The sequence below is a fragment of the Bos indicus x Bos taurus genome, chromosome 7, assembly GCF_003369695.1.
Source record: "Bos indicus x Bos taurus breed Angus x Brahman F1 hybrid chromosome 7, Bos_hybrid_MaternalHap_v2.0, whole genome shotgun sequence".
Taxonomy (NCBI): Eukaryota; Metazoa; Chordata; class Mammalia; order Artiodactyla; family Bovidae; genus Bos; species Bos indicus x Bos taurus.
Genome location: NC_040082.1, coordinates 95,034,650 through 95,059,919, shown reverse-complemented (window position 1 = coordinate 95,059,919; position 25,270 = coordinate 95,034,650). Strand labels below are relative to the sequence as shown.

Sequence of the window (25,270 nt, the reverse complement as noted above, 5' to 3'; positions counted from 1 at the left end):
CCACCCTACCCTAAGTTGGAAAGAACCTAAATTGCCCAAGAACAGAGGTTCAATTAAGGCCTGCTGTGCGAGAAAACACTTAATAGACATTAAAAATTGTGCTGCAGAAAAACGAGAGGAAGTGTGTCTAGGACAACTTAGTGAGCAGAACAACAGGTCGAGGTGTGGTCTGGGCTCTATCCCACTGCCGCCTTGGTTGTGCAGACAGGTGGAGTGTGGTCCACCTGTGGGAACGTTCCTGATACCATTGAACTGCACACCTGACAGTGTTTGAAGCACTTGATTCTGTGGGATGTGGGTCTTAGCACAATTGTTTAACAACATGGCAGGTCAGGGGCACAGTGTTGACCAGGTCACCTCCCGGTGGAGGGCTGACAGGCACCCACTCTTTGCGGCTCTGCACCATAAGACTGTGACTCTTCAACTTATCACAGATGCCGTATGTCCGTGAAGGACAGGGTTGGGGAGGCAGAGTTTTCCCCCCCTGGGCCCACGGGTCTGCGCGCGGCCTCTGCTTGTCGACCTCGGTGCTGGCTGTCCTATTTTTACCACTATTGACCCTGAAGGCCATCGAGGAGGGCACGCTGGAGGAGATCGAAGAGGAGGTCCGGCAGAAGAAATCGTCACGGAAGCGCAAGCGAGACAGCGACGCCGGCCCCTCCACCCCGACCACCAGCACCCGCAGCCGCGATAAGGACGACGAGAGCAAGAAGCAGAAGAAGCGCGGCCGGCCACCTGCTGAGAAGCTCTCCCCTAACCCGCCCAACCTCACCAAGAAGATGAAGAAGATCGTGGATGCCGTGATCAAGTACAAGGACAGGTAAGTGGGGGCTCCGGGGGGGCCCTGTGAGCCCGCTGCCTCCAGGGCAGTCACTCCACAAGCTCTGATTGGTTCTCCGTCTCAAGAGTCTCTGACCTCATGGGACATGATGTTCACGTCCTGGAAGACGGGAGACAGTGTCAGCCGTGATGAGAGGGCAGGAAGGTGACCTTTGAGAGGAGCCCCAAGGAGGGCAGGTCTGGGGCCAGTGCTCCAGGAGGGGCCCCACTGTGGGGTGAGTGGAGGACAAGGGTGTCTGCTGTGATGGAGGCCGATCACGTGTTCAGTGGACCGTGGTGAGGAGGCTCCTGTGGCTGGAGCAGAGAGCCAGTGGGTCTCCTGTAGACACCTGCCCCTACGCTCATGCCCTCTTCCCACCTGCTGTAGTCTCCCTGGGCCATCGCAGGTCAGCCGCTTGTTGAGAAGACATAGACCTGGGTCCCTGCCCTCAGAGAGATACCAAGTAGAAGACTGTGTGCTTTCTGCTTCAGTGAGGGTCCTGAGTGGATCAGGAGCTCTCCTTAAGAGAGGGGCTTTTCCTGGTGGTCAAGCAGTTAAGGCTCTGTGCTACCTTGCAGGGGACACGGGTTCAATCCCTGGTCAGGGAACTAAGATCCCACATGCTATGTAGTGTGGGCTAGGGAAAAAAAAAAAAAGGATAGAAAAGGCAGAAAAAGAAAACCACGGCTCTCTCACAGCCCTCCCAGGAGATGCGTGCGTGTTCTGCCCACCAGGGCAGGTTGTGTGCAGGTGCGCAGGGCAGCCAGGGTCGTCCTTCAGCCCCCCAGTGTCTGTTCCGCTTCCTGCTGCATCCGGGTCGATAAGGCTGTCCCCATGGCAGGAAGGCTTGAATTTATAGCAATGCTTAGCAGTTAGTCACAAGCAATGTGGGGGGAATTAATCTGTGGGAGGGAATAGTGTGAAGGTGTGAGCCCAGGGGGCATCCCTTGGAGACACTGTTAGTGTGAATTTTGGAGCGAGTAGTGACTGTTACAGAACCCAAATAAAGGATGCAATTTGTGCTAAGAATTTTCTGTCGTAAGAAGAGAAACAATGGATGAAGTGGAGAAGAAGCAGATTCAAGTTCAACTGCTGGGCCTAAAAATGTATAATCTGTGTCATTGTTGAGAACAAAATATCAAACTCATTTGGACACTTCACCTCTGAGGCAGATTCCACAAAGAAAAAGAAATGTAGAGCAGCAATTATTCAAAATATGCAGTGTACCAAAATCCAGTGAAAATGACAGACCCTGGTGTTTTCTTCCTAATAATATTCTTCCAAAAGAACCTTGTTAGAATCGAGAAAACAAAGACCCTTGGAGGTCAGTGGGGAAGGATGGGTTTTTCTGAACGTCATGCAGATTGCTAGCATATCCAGACACAGAAGATGAACCTTGACCTCTCCCTTCCCTGCACACATGTATTAATTTTAAATGGATGATAGACAAATGTGATGTAAATGAGCTGTATTTCAGTAAAGGTTTTTTTTTTTTAATGTGAAAAGAGCAACTTGGGAGAAAATCTTCATGGCCTGGAAGGAGGCTAGACTTCTTCAGGAAGTCAGAAACGCCACTAGCAGTAGAAGACTCTTAAGTGAGACTTCACTAAAGTTAAAAACGTCTGTGCATCAGAAGACACCCTCTTAACAGATGGGGAAAGTTGTTACAGACTGGGAAAGGAAAATCAGATTTTAAACAGGCGTAAAGGGACTTCCATGATGGTCTGTGGTTAAGACCTTGTGCTCGCTCCCAATGCAGGGAGCACAGGTATGATCCCAGGTGGGGAAACTGTAAGATTCTATGTGCCATATGGAGTGACCTTAAATAAAAATAAAATGGGCAGGGACTTCCTGGTGGTCCAGTGGTCAAGAATCTGCCTGCCAGTGCACGGGACGTGGGTTGGATCCCTGGTCCGGTAAGATGTCACCTGCCACGGAGTGGCTAAGCCGGCGTGGCCCAGCTGCCAGTCCTACACTGTCGAGCCTGCGCTCTGCAACGAGAGGCCACCACAGTGAGAAGCCTAAGCACCCCAACTGGAGAGTGGAGGAAGCCCGTGCATAGCACTGAAGACCCAGCACAGCCAGAGGTTTGAAAATAAACAAAACGGGCAAAAGGCGTGAACAGACACCTTCCAGAAGAGGATGGCTTGATGACCAGTCAGCATATGAAAAGGTGTTCTGATCACTGCACAAACGTCATGACCACAAGGAAACGTACGAGTGGATGGGAGTGATGTGCCCCCTCATGTGCCCCAGAACGTGGAGCTCCAGGACCTCACATGCTGCCCATGGGCGCACCGGGCTCTGGGCATTGTCTCCCAGAGCTGGACACACTGACTGCACTTCTGACGTGGCCACTCCAGTCCTAGTGCTGAGCGCACACGCCCACCAGAAGACACGCACAGGTGCGTCCACGGCAGCTCTGATCACAGCTGCCCTAAAGGAAACAGCCCAGCGTCCATCCCCGGGAGAACATGTCCACGGTGGCCCAATGGAGAGCAGAATTCAGCCAAGCACAGAAACAGCCAGCGTCGGCTCCCTGGAAGAATCTTACAGATGCTTTGTTGAGGGAGAGAAGCCAAACACTGACAAGTACACGTTCTGCGCTTCCAGTTACAGGAAGTTCAGAGGCTGATCACTGGTGATGGGTGTGGATCAGTGCTTACTTCCGGTGGGGGGACTTGACAGAGAAGAGGCACTAGGCCCTCTGGGACTTTGGAATCTGGGTCTGCACTTGAAAACCTTTACTAGGGGTACACCTCAGATGTATATACTTCCCCATAGCAGGCTACATCTCGGTTACAAAAAAAACCACAGGGCTTCCCTGGTGGTCCACTGGCTAAGAGGACCAGTGCGGGGGGCCCGGGTTCCACGCCTGCTCAGAGAACTAGGTCCCACATGCGGCAGCTAAGAGTTCACATTGCACAACTAAAGACCCCGCCTGGCGCAACGAAGACCTGGTGCAGCCAAGCAAATCAGTAAATAGACACTTGGAACCAGCATCTTACTGACAAGACCCTGGATATGTTCAAACCAAAGACAAGATATGTCAGCTGTCAGCCCACCTGCTGTCATCCTGTGACTTAGAGAAAAATCCATCTGAGCATCGTGTTTCGCCATCGGGACACAAGAGAAAGTGGCTCCCCCAGCTGCTGGGAACCGCCATTCTCCTGGCCTGTGTGAAATGGGTGGTAAATTGGTCTGGCATGGTGCAGGGAACCCTCGTTAAGACTAGTCTTTAGAACACAGAGATCCTGTTAGGGATTCTGCCATCCAGCCTGCCGAGAAACCCAGCTGCAATCACAGAGCTGAGCTCCCAGGCCTGTTGGACCCACACAGTGGTGCCTCCATTGAGGGTTGGAAAGGTGGCTGACATCTAACCTCATGTCCTCCTGGAATAGACGGCCACGCTAGATTGGGCATGCCTGCTAAATCGCTTCAGTCAGTCCACCTCGTGTCCGACTCTGTGCGACCCCACGGACTGTAGCCCACCAGGCTTCTCTGTTTGTGGGATTTTTCAGGCAAGAACACTGCAGTGGGTTGCCATTTCCTTCTCCAACACTAGACTGGGAACTCTCCGTTAAGCTGGGGGAACTGCAGAGCAGTTACAAGAAGGACCGCGAATAAGACCATTCCAGGAAGTCCGCCCGCACTCCAGCTTTGAGATGAGTTTGGTTCTTGACTGGAGCTGGGCCTTCCACTTGCTGGGTTGCTGGTGGCCGCACAGGAAGAGATCAGACGAGGCACACAATTGCTTCAGAGATGACGTGTGGGAACAAGCTGACATTTCTGATGTTCTCAGCAGACAGTTTGAAGTCCCGGGGAAAACCTCAGTGCGGTTCGTGCAGCTGTAGGATTAGGCCCTGCCCTGTCTCTTCTGACCACAGCTGCAGAGTCCAGGGTCTCCAGGTCCATCCTCAGACTCGATGATCCCCTGGAAGGACTCTCAGAACATTCTGAAAGCTGGTGTGCTCAGGGTGATGGTTTTTTACAGCGAAAGGACACAGGTTAGAACCAGCCGAAGGGAGAGGCATAGGGAGCAGCATCCTTCTGTGGCGTTGCAGGCAGTACCAACGTTGCTGGCAACATTACAGGAGGATGCACACGGAGCATTACCAGCCCGCAAGCCTTGCTGTCTGGGAACTCGGTCACATAGACATGACTGAGCACCCACGTGGCTGCCTGGTCTCCACCCCCTATGGTTGAGCTGATGCCGTGTGACCCCACACCTCTGCCTAGAATCACATTCATAGACTCTGTGCCCAAGGCCCCCAATTAAAGAAAGTCACCCCCGTCCCCCGTCCTGCCCAGGCAGGACATTCAAGGGCCGAGAGATGGCCTCCCAGCAGCTGAGGACAAAGGCCAGACCTTTCTTTGGGCCAGGTTATAATCTCTGTGATGCACCTGTCACCTACCTGGAAGGTTCTGAGGGACTGACCAGTGCGCCACACCAAGGAGAATAGACATAGAAATCGGAGGCAACCTAACGCACTTTTTTGTCTCAGACTTCCGACCACTCCTTCCCAGAAGGAAAAGTAAAACTTTGGGCTTAAAGATCCCATTTCACTTCCAGAACCCTGTGATTAGCTAAGCACTGTACTTGAGTTAAATGTGGATCTGAAGGAGAGACTGTTACAGCTTGATTCTTCTGGCTACCACAGCATGGTCACCAGACATTATCAGTAACTGGCTTCCATGGAGGGAGCCTGCCTTGCTGAGCCGGGCTCATGGAGCTGCCGTTCCAGCCCCTGGTGGTCATGGAGGCTCGATGCGGTCTCTCCAGAGAGAAGTGGCTGGGCCCGCCCTGAGCTGCCACTGATCAGCACCACTCCAAAGTTCGCTTTCAAGTGTTGATTTCAAGATCGCCCCACAGTTATGTCCAAATACCCATGCAGTCATGGTTGCTTGCACCTTCGCATCTATATCCTTGTCTGCATGCAGGTAATGTCCTGATTTGGAACCTTTTGCTCCCTTCATGTGTGTTCAGACTTAGGGCTGCCACACCCACCCTTCCCCAGTTCCCTGCCGCCCATCCATGTGCCCTGCGAGTAGCACGCCCTGGAGTTGTACGGCTTCTGACATTGGCATGTGCGGCTTCTGGCATTGGCAGCTACAACCCCCTGCTATGTCAGTATGAGGATGCACATCCCAGGACTTCACTGGTGGTCAGTGGCTAAGACTGTGCTCCCAGTGCAGGGGGCCTGGGTTCGATACATGGTCAGGGAACTAGATCCCACATGCCGTAAGTAAGAGTTCACATGCCACAGCTGAAGATCCTGAGTGCTGCAGCTAAAACCTGGAGCAGCCAAATAAATGAATAAGTAAATATATTTTTTAAATGATTAAGATGGTAAATTTAAAAGAAAGAAAATGCACCACCCGCTATGGGTTCACTATGGGAAAATGCTTGAAGAATCTGCAGTTGACCAGTCCTGGCCTGGGCAGCCCTGGAGGCCAAGCCTGCGTGCAGGGCCTCTCAGGGCACCTTCTTCTTGGTGCTTGGAAACCTGAAAACTACACAGAGGAGCCATCTGTTAAATAGCCATGAGTGAAACCAGAATTAATTAAGTTGGAAATAGAGATTTCCACTTTAAGCACGCAAATAAGTTAGGCTCCGGGGTCTGGCCAGGGACTGTGTGTGGTGCCAGCTGCTGTCTTCTCCCCCGACCCTTCGCAGGGAGGCAGCTGCTGGTGGCCAGAACATTTGGGCGCTGTCTCCAGATGCCAGTCAGCGGTCATGTGTCCCAGGGCCATGGCGCCTTTGGGACGGCTTCAGAGAAGTGCATCTTCTAGAAGGCCCTTCCTTCTTCAGGGTTCAGCCTCCTTAGGACCCCACAGAACCCCCTCTGTGCCCAACTGGTTGGGGTGTAGAGCTAGACTGTTAGCAGCTCCAGGGCAGAGCTGTGGCTGCTGTAAAATCTGCATGGATGGTGGAGGCATGTCGGCACCAGGTGTCCTGAATTTGCTCACGGAGCCGAGGTTGTGCAAGAGAACATCTTTGTTTTTAGGAGATTCTCAGAAGTTATTCCCAGAGGGTTCAGAAAGCTGGTGATGTGTACAGGTGCCCAGGCTAAGCCTCCCAGAGCTGAGCTCCACTGGGTGGGGACCCAGAGGGCCCAGGTCCCCTTCTCCTGTCTTCTTACCAAGGACCCTGGAAAAACTGTAGGGGTCTGTAGATCTAGGGTCCATTACAAGATCCAGGGCTCCCCTGGTGCCTCAGTGGTTAAGAATCTGCCTGCTAATGCAGGAGTCATGGATTTGATCCCTGGTTCGGGGAGTTCCCACATCCCTCTTGAGCAACTAAACGCGCTCACCGTGACTGCTGACCCTGTGTTCCAGAGCCCACGTGCTGCAGCTGCTGAAGCCTGCAAACCCTAGGGCCCATACTCCACAAAAAGAGCAGCCACCGCAATGAGAAGCCCAAGCCCCGCAACTGGAGAATAGCCCCTGCTTGTCACAACTAGGGAAAAGCGTGCCCACCCACAAAGACCCAGCATAGCCAAAAATAAATACAATTATTTTTTTTAAAAAGGCACCAGAGTTCCCCTTGGGTGATGAAGGGCCCCATGGCATGCACCATGGCAGCTTCACCCGGGTCTGGGGCCCACTGCCCAGACCCTCTTGGCATTTGCCCTCTGCCCTTGGAGGCGGAGGGCAAATGCCTTGATTAGAATAAAAAAGCAGATACCTCTCCGGGGGAAAGGTTGTGCCTTGATTCATAAGAAAAACCAGGGCAGAGTCACAAGGCCCGGGCAGGTTGTTGAGCCGAAACCTTCTGTAGGAGAGGATGCCCCAGTTGGCTCCAGTCCCCTCAACATGGGCCTCTGGGGAGAAGAGAGCGGACGACAGTAGGCGGTCTTGGAGCCCTTTCCTGAGCGGGCAGGGAGGCCTCAGGCTTCTCCTGCCTCAGCCTGTGGCAGGCCACACTGGCCCTCTGTCAGGAGCCCAAGCTTGGGTCCTCCAGGGGCAGGAGGCAGGCCTCCACTTGCAGGGCCAGGTCTGGGGTCAGCGTCATCTGCCTGGCACCCAGTCTCCAGCCTGGCATGGGAGTCGCCTGGGTGAGATGTTGTGAGAAAGAGTGCTGATTGCTATCATCCAACCCCAGGCCAGTCAGCGTGGGCATGGGCCTGGCTGTTAGCCAAGTGGGGCTCCAGACCACAAGAAGGTTAACTTGGGTGGCCTTCTTGAGCCAGAATGAGATTCTGAGCCTGCCACAGACTCTGCTAGAAGAAGCTCCAGCTGCCCAGTGTGTCAGGCCAGTTCCACCCCCAGGCTTCACTCTCTGCTGGTGATTGCTGTGGTCTAGACAGATGCTTACTCCTTGGAAGGAAAGTTATGACCAACCTAGATAGCATATTCAAAAACAGAGACATTACTTTGCCAACAAAGGTCCGTCTAGTCAAGGCTATGGTTTTTCTAGTGGTCATGTATGGATGTGAGAGTTGGACTGTGAAGAAGGCTGAGTGCCAAAGAATTGATGCTTTTGAACTGTGGTGTTGGAGAAGACTCTTGAGAAGTCCCTTGGACTGCAAGGAGATCCAACCAGTCCATTCTAAAGGACATCAGCCCTGGGTGATCTTTGGAAGGAATGATGCTAAAGCTGAAACTCCAGTACTTTGGCCACCTCATGCGAAGAGTTGACTCATTGGAAAAGACTCTGATGCTGGGAGGGATTGGGGGCAAGAGGAGAAGGGGACGACAGAGGATGAGATGGCTGGATGGCATCACCGACTCAACGGACGTGAGTCTGAGTGAACTCCAGGAGATGGTGATGGACAGGGAGGCCTGGCGTGCTGCAGTTCATGGGGTCGCAAAGAGTTTACATGACTGAGCGACTGAACTGAACTGAACTGAGACAGAGCACGCCGAAGACCACAACAAAAAAAATAGGGATCCCGTTCTAATGGTCTTCGTGGCTCGTGTGCTCAGTCGTATCCAACTCTGCCATGCTAAGACTCCGTGCTCCCAATGCAGGGAGCCCAGGTTCGATCCCACGTGCCACAGCTGAGACACCTGGAGTAGATGGCACACCTGAGAGGTGGCCTGCGTTGTGATCTGCCTTCTGCCACTTGTCGTGTGGCCCTGGGTCTGCTGTCTTTTCTCCAGCAGAAAGGTTTCATTCAAGCTAAGTGGTTTCAAGTCCAGCATAACGGAGTTGGGGTTAGGTTTTCTTTAAAATGAGATTTGGATTTCATTGTTGAACTGTATTAAGAAACATGAACCTCAGGGACTTCGCCGACAGTCCAGTGGTTAAAAAACTTCCTCTTCCAATACAGGGGGTGTTGGTTCGATCCCAGGTTGGGGAGCTAAGATCCCACATGCCTCTAGGCCAAAAAACCAAAACATAAAAACAGGAGCAATATTATAACAAATTCAAGAAAGACTTTAAAAATGGTCCACATTGAAAAAAAAATCTTTAGGGCTTCCCTGGTGTCCCAGTGGTGAAGAATCCGCCTGCCAATGCAGGGGACACTTCTAACCCTGCTCTGGGAAGATCTCACTTGCAACGGAGCAGCTAAGCCCTTGCGCCACTACTACTGAGCCCGTGCTCTGCAACAAGAGAACCATCGCAATGAGAAGCCACGCACTCCAGGGAAGAGTAGGTCATTACAGCAAGAGAAAACCCCACACAGCAGTGAAGACCAGCACAGCCAAAAATAAAATTATTTTTAAAAAGAGACATAATGCCAAATGTAATGTGACCGTTGATTTCAAAAAATATTTTAAAAAGGAAGAAAGAAACATAAGCCCTCAGGCGTGTCATTGGCCCCCATAAAGCAGTCAGTTCACTAGAAATGTTGGTTCATTAGGTGCTAATTAATCAGCATCGTCACTTGCAGCCAGTCCAGCCCTCCTCAGGAGGAGGATCCTGTAATAAGGTCCCCCCTCCCCCTCCTCTGTTGGGAGAGTGTGTTGAGAGTGCAGGGCAGGTGGCCTAGAGACCTTTCCTATTGGCAGGTTCCTTGGTGAGTATTATCTCCTTTTACTTGTACATGAGGCTGGATTTTTCCTACACCACACAGCCATAAATCTGACACTTGAGATTGATCTCATAGCAGTGGATGCCCGGCAGGTGGAGGCTCTTAGTAAATATCTGTAAGTGGAACTGCTGTAGGTATTTCACTTTTCTGATTCTCGAAATGTCCTTGACTTTGTAATGGGTCAAAAATTGAACCTAGTAAGTAATTTTGTTCTAACATTTTTTGTAAAAAATAAGGATACATGGTTTTGGTGGGGTTTTTAAACACTTATTTATTCGGCTGCATCAGGTCTTAATTGCGGTACACGGGATCCTCGTTACAGCTTGCAGGTTCTTCACTGTGGCTCAGGGGCTTCTCTAGTGGCAAAGCACGTTGAGCTTGTGGGCTCTCGTCAAGGCGTGTGAGCTTAGTTGCCCCACAACATGTGGGATCTTAGTTCCCCAACCAAGGATCAAATCCATGTCTGCCTGTCATGGAAGGTGAATTCTTAACCACTGGACCATCAGAGTAGTTCCTGGACTAATAGCTTTTTAATATGTTTCATTATTTTATTTTCAGGTTTCGTGTATGATGTGCATGCATGTATCTTGAGATGCTGTATCAGATGAATGTTCTGCTGCTAGATCAGTTCGTAATATCCTGAGCTGCACCTGTCTGGGGCTTCTTTGGTGGCTCAGATGATAAAAAAAAATCTGCCTGCAGTGCAGGAGACCTGGGTCCAATCCCTGGGTCAGGAAGATCCCCTGGAGGAGGGCATGGCAACCCACTCCAGTATTCTTGCCTAGAGAATCCCCATGGACCAAGGAGCCTGGTGGGCCACCATCCATGTGGTCAGAGAAAGTCAGACACAACTGAGTGGCTAAGCACAGCTGCTCCTATCTAGGATCCTTGCTGATACATTTTACTGACTGAGTCAAAAGAGAAAATGGCCCAGGGCGAGAAGATGTTATCTAGAGGTGACGCTTACTTCTTGGAAGGAAAGTTATGACCAACCTAGATAGCAGAGACATTACTTTGCCAACAAAGGTCCGTCTAATCAAGGCTATGGGTTTTCCAGTGGTCATGTATGGATATGAGAATTGGACTGTGAAGAAGGCTGAGCGCTGAAGAATTGATGCTTTTGAACTGTGGTATTGGAGAAGACTCTTGAGAGTCCCTTGGACTGCAAGGAGATCCAACCAGTCCATTCTGAAGGAGATCAGCCCTGGGATTTCTTTGGAAGGAATGATGCTAAAGCTGAAACGCCAGTACTTTGGCCACCTCATGTGAAGAGTTGACTCATTGGAAAAGACTCTGATGCTGGGAGGGATTGGGGGCAGGAGGAGAAGGGGACTCCAGAGGATGAGATGGCTGGATGGCATCACTGACTCGATGGACGTGAGTCTGAGTGAACTCCGGGAGTTGGTGATGGACAGGGAGGCCTGGCATGCTGCGATTCATGGGGTCGCAAAGAGTCGGACATGACTGAGCGACTGAACTGAACTGAACTAGGAAGATCTGCACTCTAGGAAGGAGAGCGGTACTGAGGGACAGGGTGGGGCAAGTAGTAGGATCTATCAGGAGCACCATCTTCAGTTGACTGCTTCTGCTTGCCTGAGGCTCTCAGTGCGCAAGACAAGAGTGCTGCTGTGATCCATTTGCAGTGTCTGCCCCTGTCAGAGGATGAGCAATGGGAGGCACCAAGCTGTATGTTATCATCCTTGGTACAGACATTCTTCCTGTTTTTTTTAGGATTCATAACCAGGGCTCAACAAACCAAATCAGCAGAAATAAGATCTGGCTCACCACTTGTATGTGTATAGTCTGAATTAAGAATTTTTTCTTAAATGAGTTTCAGAGAATCAAAAGAATACTATTTGGGGACGTCCCTGGCAGTCTACTGGTCAGGACTCGGAGCTTCCACTTTAGGAGGTCTGAGTTTGATCCCTGATCAGGGAACTAAGATCCTGCAGGGTGTGTGGTGAGGCCATGAAAAGAAGATGACAACTATTTCATGGTATGAAATTATATGAAAATCAAAGTTTGTTTTTTTATAAATGACATACCTGGATAGTGTATTAAAACCTTAGACTGCATATTAAAAAGCAGAGACATCACTTTGCCAGCAAAGGTCCGTATAGTCAAGCTATGGTTTTTCCAGTAGTCATGTATAGATGTTAGAGTTGGACCTATAAAGAAGGCTGAGTGCTGAAGAATTGATGATTTTGAACCGTGGTGTTGGAGAAGACTGTTGAGAGTTCCTTGGACTGCAAGGAGATTAGTCCTGAGTGTTCATTGGAAGGACTGATGTTGAAGTTGAAACTCCAATACTTTGGCCACCTGATGCGAAGAGCTGACTTACTGGAAAAGACTCTGATGCTGGGAAAGACTGAGGGTAAGAGGAGAAGGGGGCAACAGAGGATGAGATGGTTGGATGGCATCATCAACTCAATGGACATGAATTTGAGCAAACTCTGGGAGACAGTGGAGGACAGAGGAGCCTGGCGTGCTGCAGTCCATGGGGTTGCAAAGAGCTGAACGCGACTTAGCAACTGCAGAACATAAATGAGGAACACAGCCAAACTCCCTTTGCCTACATGTTCTGTGTGGCCACTTCGGTGTGACAACGGCAGAGTTGAGTCATTGTGACTGAGGTGATATGGCACACAAAGCCTGTAACATTTACACTAGCTGTTCACAGATGAAGTTTGCTGACCCTCGATTTAGAACAGCGTGAGGGAAAGGATGGGAGAGACCCCTGACTTGGCCAAGGAGACCTGTGCTCGAGTCCTGCCTGCCCCCAGTTCCCAGTGTCCGGGCCAGCTCTCATAACCTCTCTGGTTTCTCCATCTGTTTGAATGGCATAACCAATGGATGATCTCTTAGATACTGAGAAACTTTTTAAGGGTTTTGTTTGTTTTTACTGCTTGAGGTCTTCGTTGCTGTGTGCAGGCTTTTCTCTAGTTGCGGTGAGTAGAGCTACTTACTAGCTGCAGAGCACAGGCTTTAGAGCTTGGGCTCAGTAGTTGTGGTGCACGGGCTTTGTAGCTCCTTGGCACATGAGATCTTCCCAGACTAGGGATCAAACCCGTGTGCCCTGCATTGGCAGGCTCACTGGACCACCAGGGAAGTCCTCTGATTCTTTATTTCTCCTTCACGTGTTGTAGGTTTTAAAAATATTTAGTTACTTATTTGACTGTACTGGATCTTAGTTGGGGCCTGTGGGACCTTAGTCCCCTGACCAAGTGCCCTGAACCTTGGCCCCCTCCATTGGCAGCATTGAATCATAGCCACTGGGCCACGAGGGAAGTCCCCCACATGTTGTAATTTTGTTTCAAGAACACGTGAAAGGATGTGTCATTTAGACTTTGGGGCTCTCCCCCACAGTGTGGTCAGCCTGGTTGTGACAAACCTCATTGAATAAGAAAGGACCAGTGGGCTAGATGTGGGAGGGGTTGAGGCTCCAGGCAGGGCCCTGGTCGCTCAGCCCCTCTGTGTGTCATGTCCCGTTGTGACAGGGACAGGACAGTGAATGAGGGAGAAGATCCCTGCTGCGGGAGCTAACATCTAGAGGCAGGAGATTAATTTCATTGTCATAGGTAACAGCTGCCATCGTTGCTGCCAAAGCAGGTGGCAGGGCAGGCTGGGGGCATGAGGGCCGTGGTGGGCGCTTCCGTTCTTTGTGTCTGAACTGGGGTCCTGGGAGGGTCCTGACAGCCTCGGGGTTCTCCCAGGCTCTTTCACTCCCCTCCCCTCTGCTACCGGGCGGCCGGACACAGAGCAGGGCTGGAGATGGAGTTCCAAGCAGCTCTGCCTGCAGAAACTTCTTGAGAGCCAGTCCTCACAGCAGCACGCTCTCTGGGCAGTGGGGTTCCTGCTCTTGCTGCCAGGGTCCTTTCTGGAACAGGGTGCTGTATGAATGACCATGTAGGGGCAGGGCAAGGGGGCATCCTTGCTCAGAGACGGCCCTGCTGAAACCTGAGTTGGCACACTGCTCTGTGACCTTAGGGCTTGCACCCTGAGCCGTTTCTTCATTTAAATAATGTGTATTGAGCACCTGTTGTGGACCAGGGTTTATTCCTGGTGCAGAAGATAGAGCAGCAAATAAAACAGGCAAAGCCTCTGCCCTCGTGGCTTGTGTTCCAGCTAGTAAAGCCAGGCAAGACATGGTAGGGAAGATGATAGTTGCTGTGGACAAACACTAACCAGGATAACCAGCCTCGTGCCTAATGGAAAGGATTAAAGCAGCAAAGCTTCCGGGGACTTCCTGGTGGTCCAGTGGTTAAGACTCCATGCTTCCACTGCAAGGGGCTTGGGTTCAATCCCTGGACAAGGAACTAAGATCCTATAAGCCTTGTGGCATGGTAAAAAGAAAAATAGCAAAGTCTTTCAAGAAGGAAATGCAATACTTCCATGACCTAGGGGTAGATAAAGATTTTTTTCACAAGACGAGAAACACCAGGTATAATAGGAAATATTGGTAAATTGGACTCAGATTAAAACTAAGGCCCCTTCCTCAAAAGACACCATCAAAGGAGTAAGAAGACACACCGTGGGGGCCTCCCTGGTGGTCCAGTGGCTGTGGCTCCGTGCTCCCAAGGCAGGGGCCCAGGGTTCAATCCCTGGTCGGGAAACTAGATCCCACACGCCACAACTAATGATCCTGCATCCCATAGCTAAGACCCAGTGCAGCCAAATATTTTTTTTAAAAAAAAGACATGCCATGAACTGGAGGTGTTTACGATGAATGTGCCCTACACAGAATTCCCAGGAGGAAAAGTAAGAAAACAAGGACTGCCTGGGAGAGGTCATCACATGACCAGTATACCTGTGATGATGCTCATCAAGGAAACGTGAATTAAAACCACAGGAGAGTCTGTGGCCATACTACCCTGAGTGTACACGAGCTCGTCTGATCTCAGAAGCTAAGCAGGGTTGGGCCTGGTTAGTACTTGGATGGGAAAACAACAAGAGATGCTGGTAGATGGCTCACCCACAGCCGGAAGAGTGAACATGGGCTCAGTTGCTACCAAAACAGCGCCCCTGCCTCCAGGACCAGGCCCCCCACCCCCCAGGGACCTTCCCACGTGATACAGGCCAAGAGCTGGGACACAGTGTCTGCGGCTGCTCACCATTTAATATCTCAGACCATAGCCCAGGTTCCTGCCACCAGCAGAGGGACAAGCAGACTGTGACACGTGCCCACCATGGAGCATGTGGCGCAGCACAAGGGCCAACAAGAGCAGGTCTCAGAGCCATGCAGGGGGGCGGCCACGCCTCGGGGCGCACCCTCTGGGATCTCATGACTTAAAGTTCAAAAAGAGGCCAGGCTCGGCCAAGTCCTGGAGGCTGGGGGGCTCAAGGAGTGAGTAAATGAAGATGTGTGACACCTTTATCTTTTTTCTTTCATATGTATTTGCTTATTTGGCTGCACCAGATCTTACTTGTGGCATACAAACTCTTAGTTGCAACACGTGGGTTGTAGTTCCCTGACCAGGGATTGAACCCCGGGCGCGTCCCCCTCCCCTGCATGGGAGTGTGGAGCCTTAGCCACTGGACCACCAGGGAAGTCCCTGTGCCTGTCTGTCTTTCACCTCAGCCATCCATTTTCATTACGAGGTGTCGTGGAGGTGATGTTTATATTGAGGCAAAGGCAGGAGCCAGGGTTCCCTGGGGGAGCAGCTGCTTGGGTGATTCTGAGGCGACTGAGCAGGTAGAGAGAGGCACGGACATCGGAGGTGGTGGGCCGCCCATCCTGGAGAGCCAAGCAGCCCCCAGAGCGCCGTGGGTTCTGTTCTCAGCAAGGAGGGACTTGGTGAGCAGGCCTGGAAGGCTCCCAGCCCCGGTGCATAGTGGGTGGGGGTGAGGTACTCTCCGGGGGATTTCTGAAGACAAAAAAGGATCTCTCAGCACTTTGGCAACCAGAGTTTTGGGGCAGTAGCTTTCCAAGAGGTCTGCATTGTCAGAGAAGATGGTTTTCAGAGTCCCCGTGGCCCTGGCACCCTGCCCCTCCCTCTCACATGACCAGTCCCCGGCCATCCATGCTCAGCACAACACACCAGACAATGGTTTTCAGGCAGGGTGGGCCTTCATTCCTCAGGGAAAAGGTTCCCCCAGAGGTTTGTGAGAGGGTTTTTATGACATCTTCCTCTGTGTAATGGTGCTGGAGTCCCCCGTCCTAAGTTCCCTGAAGGGCTCCAGGTACCCTGAGGCCAGGTCACCTGTATGATGCTACAGGCAGGCATGTAGCCTTGGCACCACACGCATGCCCGTTAGTGAGCTGCAGAATGAGTTCAGTGGATTTAAAACTGTCGTTTCATTTTATTTTGTTGTTGTTTTCTTTTTTAATTAACTTATTTGTTTATTCAACTTCGCTGCATTGATTCTGCATTGCGACACATGGCATCTTTAGTTACGGCATGTGGGGGTCTAGTTCCCTGACCAGGGATGGAACCTGGCCCCTCTGCATTGGGAGAGCAGAGTCTCAGCCACTGGACCATCAGGGAAGTCCCCAAACTGGTGTTTCTTAAAAAAAAAGTGAAGTAAAGCGGGAATTCCTAGCATACACTACTGTGCAGGCACTTTAGTTACATCATACCTGCAGGCCCGTGTCCTGCTCAGAAGCGTAGTGACACTGCAGTCAAGATGGTAACGGAGAGCCCTTTGCTCAGGTTCCATGGGGAGGAACAGGGCCTGTGTGGGTTGAGGAGTCGGGCGCAGGTCTGGGCTCTGCTGGAACATCAGAAACCAGTTTCCCAGAGTGAGCGGGGTTGGCTTGTCTCCCATCACCCCGAGTCCACTTATCTGAAGTAGAGGCCCCAGCGTATTTCATGCCTGTTCGCAGTTTTTTTGGAATTTATGTGAACAAATTCCAGTTTTCCTGTGGCCAAACCACCCACCACCCTGTTCATGAGAGAGAGGACACCTGTGCCCCTGGGGACAGGCCCTTGGGTGGGGACAGTGGCCTGGAGCTGGCCTCCCTCCCCACCCCCAGTGTGTGACCTGCCAGCCCCACACAAGGCAGGATGTGGCTGAGAACTCAGCCCGGAGGAAAGAGGGGGCTGGCCCTTGTTGAGCACAGGCGACCCCACTTCACGCTGGCAGGGAGGCCAAGACCAGCAAGGCTGGTATTCGGGCTGAGCTTCTCACCGGTTTCCTCATTACAGTTGGAATAACATAGTCCCTTGAGAACATGTGTGTCGTGCATCTGGCCCAGAGATGGTAGGAGGCCAGTAATGTGTGAGGCCCGGGTTCCAGCCCCCGTGTTTCCCCGGGTGTGAGAGGGGGCCAGGGGCAAATGGCAGCAGCCTCTGGGGCGGGCAGTCCTGGCCAAGCTGCTCCCTGATGCCGCTGTGAGATGGGGCATCTGGCGACAAAACCCGAGAAGCAGTCAGGTCGTCACTGCTGTCTTCCTGGCTGGTAGACCAAAAACAAGCACGAGATGTGTTGAGGACGTGCAGACAGATGGACAGGCTGCCACCCTGTTCCCTGAGGACTGTCCTGAAAAGACCAGGAAGGCAGCAGTGTTGACGGGAGGCGGTGCTCCACTCCTGGTGCCCCCAGGACTGAATCCACCATCTCATACCTGCCCTGGAGGAGCCTGTGTTGTGAAGCAGCCAGGAGGAGCCCAGGCAGTGAGCGGGACCTAAATGAACCCACAGCCAGAGCACATGGAGCCCCGGGTGGAGAGAGTGGGAAAGGAGGGTGACCAGGTCCCCAGCCCCCTGGTTGGCCGCGCAGAGCCTCTTCTACCGTCTCTCTGGGAGACAGGATCCCCATTCTGGAGGCTGAAGGGACGCTGGGGGGGGGTGTCTTGGTTCACCCCATTCCTTGTCCAGGCCCCCAGGGGGTTGTCGCCTTGGAGCCCAGTGCTTGGATTCCTCATTTCATGGCCACTGACAGCTCTCCTTTCCTCTGCTCTCTGGTACAAAACCAGCGCTGCTTAGTGGAAAGAACTAGGAAACAGCTCTAGTCGCCCATTAGCATCTTGTCAGGGGGCGTCTCTCCTTGGGTTTTTGCCTAGTTCTCTGAAGTTCACTGCTCATGAGCGCTACCCGAGTGAGGCACAACATGCTTGAAAAACCCATCTCTGAAAACGCTGTCATTTAACACTCCCGACACGAGCAAACTGATTTCTGTGTCATATGTAAATAAAGAGTTCTCCCTCGTGCAGGTGCCAAGGCTCTTGCTGCATGTGGCACGTGATGCTGTTTCCTCCAGGGCTGGGGTGGGGGGAGGTGGGTGAGTTCAGAGCCTCCATACAGATGCAGCAGCAGACCTCTCTGCTTGGCTGCCCCTCGGGAATGTTCCAGAACTCAACGAGTCTGCTCACATAACAGGAAATGACTCCTGAATGGACTTTAAAATTTCTCACTATCTCTGTCCTCCAGTGCCCAGGGTGGGGTAGTGGTTGTTGGGAGGAGGGTGCCGGGCAGAGGTAGGGGCTCCCCGGCAAGCAGGGCCTGCGAGTGACGCAGCCACGTCTCTCCTTACAGCAGCAGTGGACGCCAGCTCAGCGAGGTGTTCATCCAGCTGCCGTCCCGCAAGGAGCTGCCCGAGTACTACGAGCTCATCCGCAAGCCTGTGGACTTCAAGAAGATAAAGGTAATCCCGAGTCAAGTGCTTAGAGCCATGGGAAGTGGGAGCAGGGGTTCTTGGTCTTGGGAGCCCCCACCAGGGGCCCTGGTCATTGGCCACTGGGGGCCTGAGGATGTGGCAGGTGACCCCATCACCCATGGCTGGGCCCCTGAGTCCACACACAGCCGGGGAGTTCCACTGTGACCTCGCCTTAGGTGGCTGGGATCCCGGGTGCCAGGGGGCCCCGAGATAAGGCCGCTTCTCCTGCCCCCAGGAGCGCATCCGCAACCACAAGTACCGCAGCCTCAACGACCTGGAGAAGGACGTGATGCTGCTGTGTCAGAACGCGCAGACCTTCAACCTGGAGGGCTCCCTGGTGAGCGGTCCTGGGCCCCCACTCCCCACCCCCGTGAATTGACCGGTTCAGAAAAAGGTTCCCTGCACCTCGGAGCACATCGCTCATTACAGAGGCCATATGTGTTCATTACTGAAAACACGGCAGAAGATAAAGATGAGCAAAATAGAAGAAATAGACTCAGTCCCATCCGTCCGTGGGGCCCTGGGCACACTCTGTTAACGTCCTGGAATCTGTTATGAAGTCATTCAGGGACGCTTTTGAAAGGACGTCCAGCTCTGTGCTGGGTCTTGTCCGGTGATGAGATTCACACACACAGCCTCAGCCTGGCAGTTTTCCTCATTGCTGGGATGAATGCCTCCTAGCAAAGAGACTTTAGAGTCGCACATGCCGGGGAATGCTGGCTTCAGTGAGGCCGTGCGTCTCTGATGCTAAACTACAGGCCATCTCAGAGCCTTTAACCGGGTGCTCGCTGCGATTCTTCAAGGGGAGAGAGGGGGACTTCTGTGGTGGTCCAGTGGCTAAGACTCTATGCTCCCAATGCAGAGAACCCAGGTTCAGTCCTTGGTCAGGGAACTGAATCCCACGTGCCACAGCTGAGAGTTCATGTGCCACAACTAAGACCCAGCGCAGCTAGATAAATAAATACTTGAAAAAAAAGAGGGACGCCTGACCTTCTCTCCAGGACCGTTTCATTGAGCTGTCCCTCGTCCGGGACCAGGCGGGCAGGCAGGCAGCCCCTCATCGGGCCCCCGACCTGAGCCCCGTGTGTCTCCACCCAGATCTATGAAGACTCCATCGTCCTGCAGTCGGTCTTCACCAGCGTGCGGCAGAAAATCGAGAAGGAGGACGACAGTGAAGGGGAGGAGAGCGAGGAGGAGGAGGAGGGCGAGGAGGAAGGCTCCGAGTCAGAGTGTGAGTCCTGGGGGTGGGGGTGGGAGGTCACATCCACCCCCAAGACACCCTGGGGCCCCGCGCTCACGTCTCCTTTCCTTCTGGTCCCCTCCCCAGCTCGCTCAGTCAAAGTGAAGATCAAGCTTGGCCGGAAGGAGAAGGCCCAGGATCGGCTCAAGGGGGGCCGGCGGCGGCCGAGCCGTGGGTCCAGGGCCAAGCCAGTGGTGAGCGACGACGATAGCGAGGAGGAGCAGGAGGAGGTGAGGTCCCCGCGCCCCGGGGCGGGCAGGTCACTGGCATCTGTTCTTGCCAGGTCCTAGACCTGTGGGATGTTTTCAGACCCCCAATCCACAGACGAGGCTCAGTGTTACAGAGCGTGGGACTCAAACCCAAGTCCGTGCAGCCCTGGAACCAGTGCTCTTGGAGCCACTGAGCGTCGGGTTCAGACAGGGCATCCCTCCTCCCTACCCGACCCCCACAGTTCCCACTGCACAACCCCAGGCTGACCGTGAGGGGGCGGGAGGCAGGGAGTTGGAGATGCCTTCAGAGAGACCGGCCCCGCTCCCCCAGTGCTGTGGCATCCTCACCACACTGTGCTCCCCAGGCCTCTACTTGTGGCTCCGTCCTGGCCTGCCTCAGAGGGTTTCCAGACAGTGGTGGTGGGTTGCATAAAGCAAACAGAAAGTGAAAGTCCCATAGACCACAGTCCTATAAACAGGGGAGCTGACACCACGAACGGGGCTGTGAGTGGTACCTCGGTGATGGTCCCCCAGGCACACCAGGGAGGAGCCACGAGAACCACAGGAGCACCAAGCCTGTACAGTCTCCTGGGCCTGGGGACAGGAACAGACTCGCTTGCTGCGTTTTAATAAGTTTTGCCCTCTGGCTCCCACCTGGACGCCTGGCCCTTCCCTGCTGCAGGACCTCTGAGCCTGCCTCCACTTCCACAAAGTAGGGAGGTCAAGTGCATTTCACGGGCCCCAGCTCCCAGCAGAAAGCTTGACAAGCACCATTTCATCATCGTTAGTCTTCTTGTAGAGCTATTTGCAGTAATAGCAAAACCAGGTGCCCCAGAATAATCCTGACCACTGACGTCTGTGGTCTTACGGGGATGTTAATGACATTCTGAACACGGGGAGCGGTGGCCTTGTGGTGGCCAGGAGAGTCTGGGCTGTACAGCTCCCTGTCTGCCCAGTCTGGATCCAGCAGCACCTTCTGTGGCCCTTGCTAAGGTGTTGAAAATGTTTACACAGAAGAGCAGAGATTGTGCGTGGTCAGGAATACCCAAGGTGGTTTTAAAGCCTCAGGTCAGGGGAATTCCCTGGTGACCCGGTGGTTAAGACTCAGCACTTTAACGGCTGAGGGCCTGGGTTTAATACCTGGCCAGGAAACTAAAATACCACAGACCTTGAGGCTCAGCCACAAAAACAGACAAAAAACCCCCCACAGGTCAGGGGCACAGGGACAGGCAGTCAGCAGTGGGACAGAGCTGAGCAGGCCCAGCCTGCTTCCCAGGAACTAAGGAGTCGTCAATGTGAGGGTGCAGGGGCCAGTCCTTGGGAGAAAATGACATTTGGATGTGACCTTGGCAGCAGGGACTGAGGGCAAAGGTCACTCCACCCCAGCCTCAGTGTGGACAAGGCAGTTCTGCCTGAACTGGTGATTAAGTATATTTAAAGCAAAGGTCGGGGACTTCCCTGGTGGTCTAGTGGTTAAAACTTTGCACTTTCACACAGAGAGGCATAGGTTCAATCCCTGCTCGGGGAACTAAGATCCCACATGCTGTCTGGGTGCTCCCAAGGGCCAGGCTGACTCTCACTCTCCTCTCCTGTCCCCCTCCCAGGACCGCTCAGGAAGTGGCAGCGAGGAAGACTGAGTCCCGACATTCCAGAGTCTCGACCCCGAGCCCCTCGTTCCAGAGCCGAGACGGTGTTAGCCCTTAGCAGTAACGGGTAGAAGCGGATGTAGTTTCAGACTTGGGATAAAAACTGTATAAACGAAAATCTTCCATATTTATACGGCAGAGAAGATGTAGGACTGTCTGTGTCTGGCCCTGTCCTGGCATCAATAGCGTTTGTAACAACATTAACTGTTTAAAAGGAGAAAAAAACCGAATTATGAATTGGGGAACACACGACACCTGTCTTTCTTCCCTTTCCCTGGCAGTACTGTTTCGGCCGCAGTTTGGAATCACTGTAGTTTAAAGCTGTGGATGCATGTGTGTAGCCGTCCACTCCTTGTACTGTATTTTATTGGACAGGTCAGACTCGCCGGGGCTGGGGGCCCAGAGGCCCGGCGAGGGTATGTCAGTGTCACTGGATGTCAAACAGTAATAAATTAAACCTCCAACAAAAGTCTCGGCTTCTGCTGAACTCATTGCCGGCTCCTGGCACGGGGGGAATGTCTGCAGCCGCCTACCCGAGCGACGCAAGGCCCTGGCTGAGGCCTCACTGTGTCTGCAGTCCTGTCCTCCCGTCACCAGATCCTGGGGGGCCCATTTCCTGGGGGAAGACACTGAGGCCCAGGCAAAGGAGGACCTTGCCTGGATGTCACACCATCTTGACTAGCAGCCTGGGCTCTCTCTGGGTCTCTCTCCACTGCCACTCCCCATCATTTGTTTAAGCCCACCATGTCATGCAGAGAGCAGACAGATCAGTCCCTGCCCCTTTGCAGCCACAGTGGGGTCAGGAAGACAGGTAAACAGGCAGGTGCCGTCAGCAGTTGGAAGTCCTGACATAGGAAGCCCAGGGCATTGTGGGAACCCAGGTGATAAAGAGCTTCCAAGTCCAGAACTTACTTTAGGTCCTATTCTGTAGTTTTTGTGTCTCCCTTAAGATCTTACATTTGTGAGTCACTGTCATCATATTTGCCATTAATTCTTCATAAACATTGTTCACTTTAGTTTTATGAATGTTTGTACTGACTGCTTTGGGTGCAACATCTGGGCTCCCTCAGAGAACATTTCTATCAACTTACTTTTTTTTCCTCAGGGTAGGTCACACTTAGCTCTTTCTTCACATGTCTTGCTGCCTTTTCTTTCTTTCTTTCTTTTTTTCAAAAACAGGCTTTTTTTTTCGGCCATGCCATGTGGCCTGTGGGACCCCAGCTCCCCGACCAGGGATTGAACCTACACCCCTGGTAGGAAGAGAGCAGTGTCCTAACCACTGGACCACCAGGAAACTTTCTCAAAAATGGACATCTCTGGGGACCTCCCTGGCTGGCAGTCCAGTGGTTAAGAATCTGCCTTGCAATACAGGGGGATGTGGGTTTGATCCTTGGCCAGGGAACTAAGATCCCACATACCACAGAACAACTAAACCCACATACCCCAGCTAGAGAATCTGCGTGCCACAACAAAAGATCCACATGCCTCAGCCAAGATCCAACACAGCCAAATAAATAAATGATTTTAAGAAATGAACAGTTTTTTAAATAATAGATTTTAGCAACTCTGAATTCCTCTTTCCCCACACATGCAGGGAGTTGTCCTGGTGGTGGTTTTTTCTGTTTGTTTTAATAAGTGCTAAGTTGACTCTGTAGGGTCCCTCTCCCCACAATGTGCAGCTGTTGATGTCTCTGCTAAATTTTTGAGTTTCTGCTTTTCATTATTTTTAGGCTGACTCCCTCAGGGAGTCACCCCTGGTTCGGTCTAGCTTCGGGGCCAGCCAGCGATGGCTTGGTTGTGCTCAAACCCCTGAGTCAGTGGGGCCCAAGCCTGGGGTGTGTGCTCCAGCCAGTTTGCAAGCCAGACCTGCCTTTGCTTCTCGCCCGTCCCTCTTGCATTTTCTCAGCGTGTGCACATGGCCTCCTGCAGGGCAGGTTGCCTGCGTTTGTGGGTTGATGGGGTCTGTCCGGCTCTCGTACAGCATGGTGCATACATGCACCTTTTCAGACCCTCAGGATACGTGGGGCCAGCTATTCCATTTGACCTCCTGACTGAATAGATGGTACACCAGCAGCCGTATTGGGCCATGAGGTGATGCTGTGCATAGGGGCGGCAAATACGAAAGGAACAATATACAGGCTGTTTTCCAACACCGAGACACCAACTCCAGACTGACACGAGAGAGACCGTCTATCCTGACTAGGTTACCAATCTGTTGCCACCAGGATCTCAACCTCAGTGAGGAGACCTTGGCCTTCCCCATACACTTCCCCATACACTCTGAGATCTCTACTGTATCCAGTTCACCCAGTGGCCTGAGGTGTTACTTGGCTCCAAGTCAGCCCCTTCCCACAGTGATGTTCATGGCCTGTCCTGGCCAGTAGGAGCTGGGAAACCAAAAAACTGCAATCTCCCACTGTTCCTACCTTCCCATTTAGTAATTATTCTTGAGTAAATCTTTCTTAATTTGTTTAATGTCTTCAGTTAATCTGCAGAATCCTGAAGTGGGTTGTTTGTGACAACTCTCTACTTTTATGGTTGCCTCTTTGGAATGCATTTGCCAAGATACTCACATGTCATTTTGAAAGTCTGCTTTTGTAAGGGGCGCTTCCATGGCTGTTCAGTGGCTAAGACTCAGAGCTTTCAATGCAGGAGGCATGGGTTCGATCCCTGGTAGGGGAACGAAGATCCCACATGCCATGTGTGTGTGTGTGCTTAGTCGCTCAGTTGTGTCTGACTTTTTGTGACCCTGTGGACTCAGGCTCCCCTGTCTATGAAAGTTTCCAGGCAAGAATACTGGAGTGGGTTGCTATTTCTTCCTCCAGGGGATCTTCCCAACCCAGGGCTAGAACCTGCATCTTTATCTGGGAAGCCACATGCCATATGGCAGAGCCAAAAAAAGAAAAAAAAAAAAAAATACACATTTTTGTGTGTGAATGACTTTGACTTCATTTTAATAGATTTAGGTGTATTTTAATGTTTACAGAAAATCAGCTCACAAACCCTTGATTTCATAGTATTCAGACTGAGGCCAGTGTAAAAAAGAGTCCCTTGGTGGGGGATGGGGGCAGATGGGAAGTATATGTGGAATTTGAACAGGAGAAAATATGTATCTGATGGGCTTCTCTGGTGGCCCACTGGTTGAGAATCCACCTACCAATGCAGGAGACTTGGGTTCGATCCCTGGGTCAGGAAGTCCCCTGGAGAAGGAAAATGGCAACCCACTCCAGTATTCTTGCCTGGGAAATCCCATGGGCAGAGGAACCTGGCGGGCTACAGTCCATGGGGTTGCAAAAGAGTCGGACATGACTTGGTGACTAAACAACATCAATGTGTCTAATCACAGTTTGTTGGGGAATGGATGGCAGAAAAATTCAGAATAATGTTGACTTGTCGGCCATGAGTTCACGTCTTGCCTCTCTCCTGTCAGTCTGGAGTTGGTATCTCAGTGTTGGAGAACAGCTTCTATCTTGTTACTTTCAGCATCACCTCATGACACAAGAGGGCTGCTGGTGCTCCATCTATCCATTTCACATCCCAGACATCCACGAGGAGACAAGGAGAAGGAGAAAGGCCCACCCATCCTTTAGAGATCCTCTCTGGAAACCAACACTTCACTTTCTTATGTGCTGCAATATAGTCAAATGGCCATACCTCTAGCTGCACAGGAAGCTAAGAAACGCAGCCTATCTGGTGCCTGTGTGCCCAGCTGAAGTTGTGGGCACACCACTTTCTTGCTCACTGCCTACTTTGCATTGGTTAGTGCCAGTCTTCAGATG

The 25,270-nt window shown here is 52.2% G+C and overlaps 1 protein-coding gene across 1 annotated transcript in view; it reads left to right on the top strand.

The window, feature by feature from the left end:
* Positions 1 to 21,960, top strand: part of SMARCA4 (SWI/SNF related, matrix associated, actin dependent regulator of chromatin, subfamily a, member 4) — a 74,044-nt gene extending 52,084 nt beyond the window's left edge. The window contains 6 exon segments of the mRNA XM_027547702.1: positions 567 to 820; positions 18,276 to 18,384; positions 18,632 to 18,733; positions 19,495 to 19,627; positions 19,724 to 19,866; positions 21,450 to 21,960. Coding sequence (XP_027403503.1) covers positions 567 to 820; positions 18,276 to 18,384; positions 18,632 to 18,733; positions 19,495 to 19,627; positions 19,724 to 19,866; positions 21,450 to 21,482 — 774 coding nt within the window. The 3' untranslated portion in view covers positions 21,483 to 21,960.
* Positions 21,961 to 25,270: the final 3,310 nt, after the last annotated feature.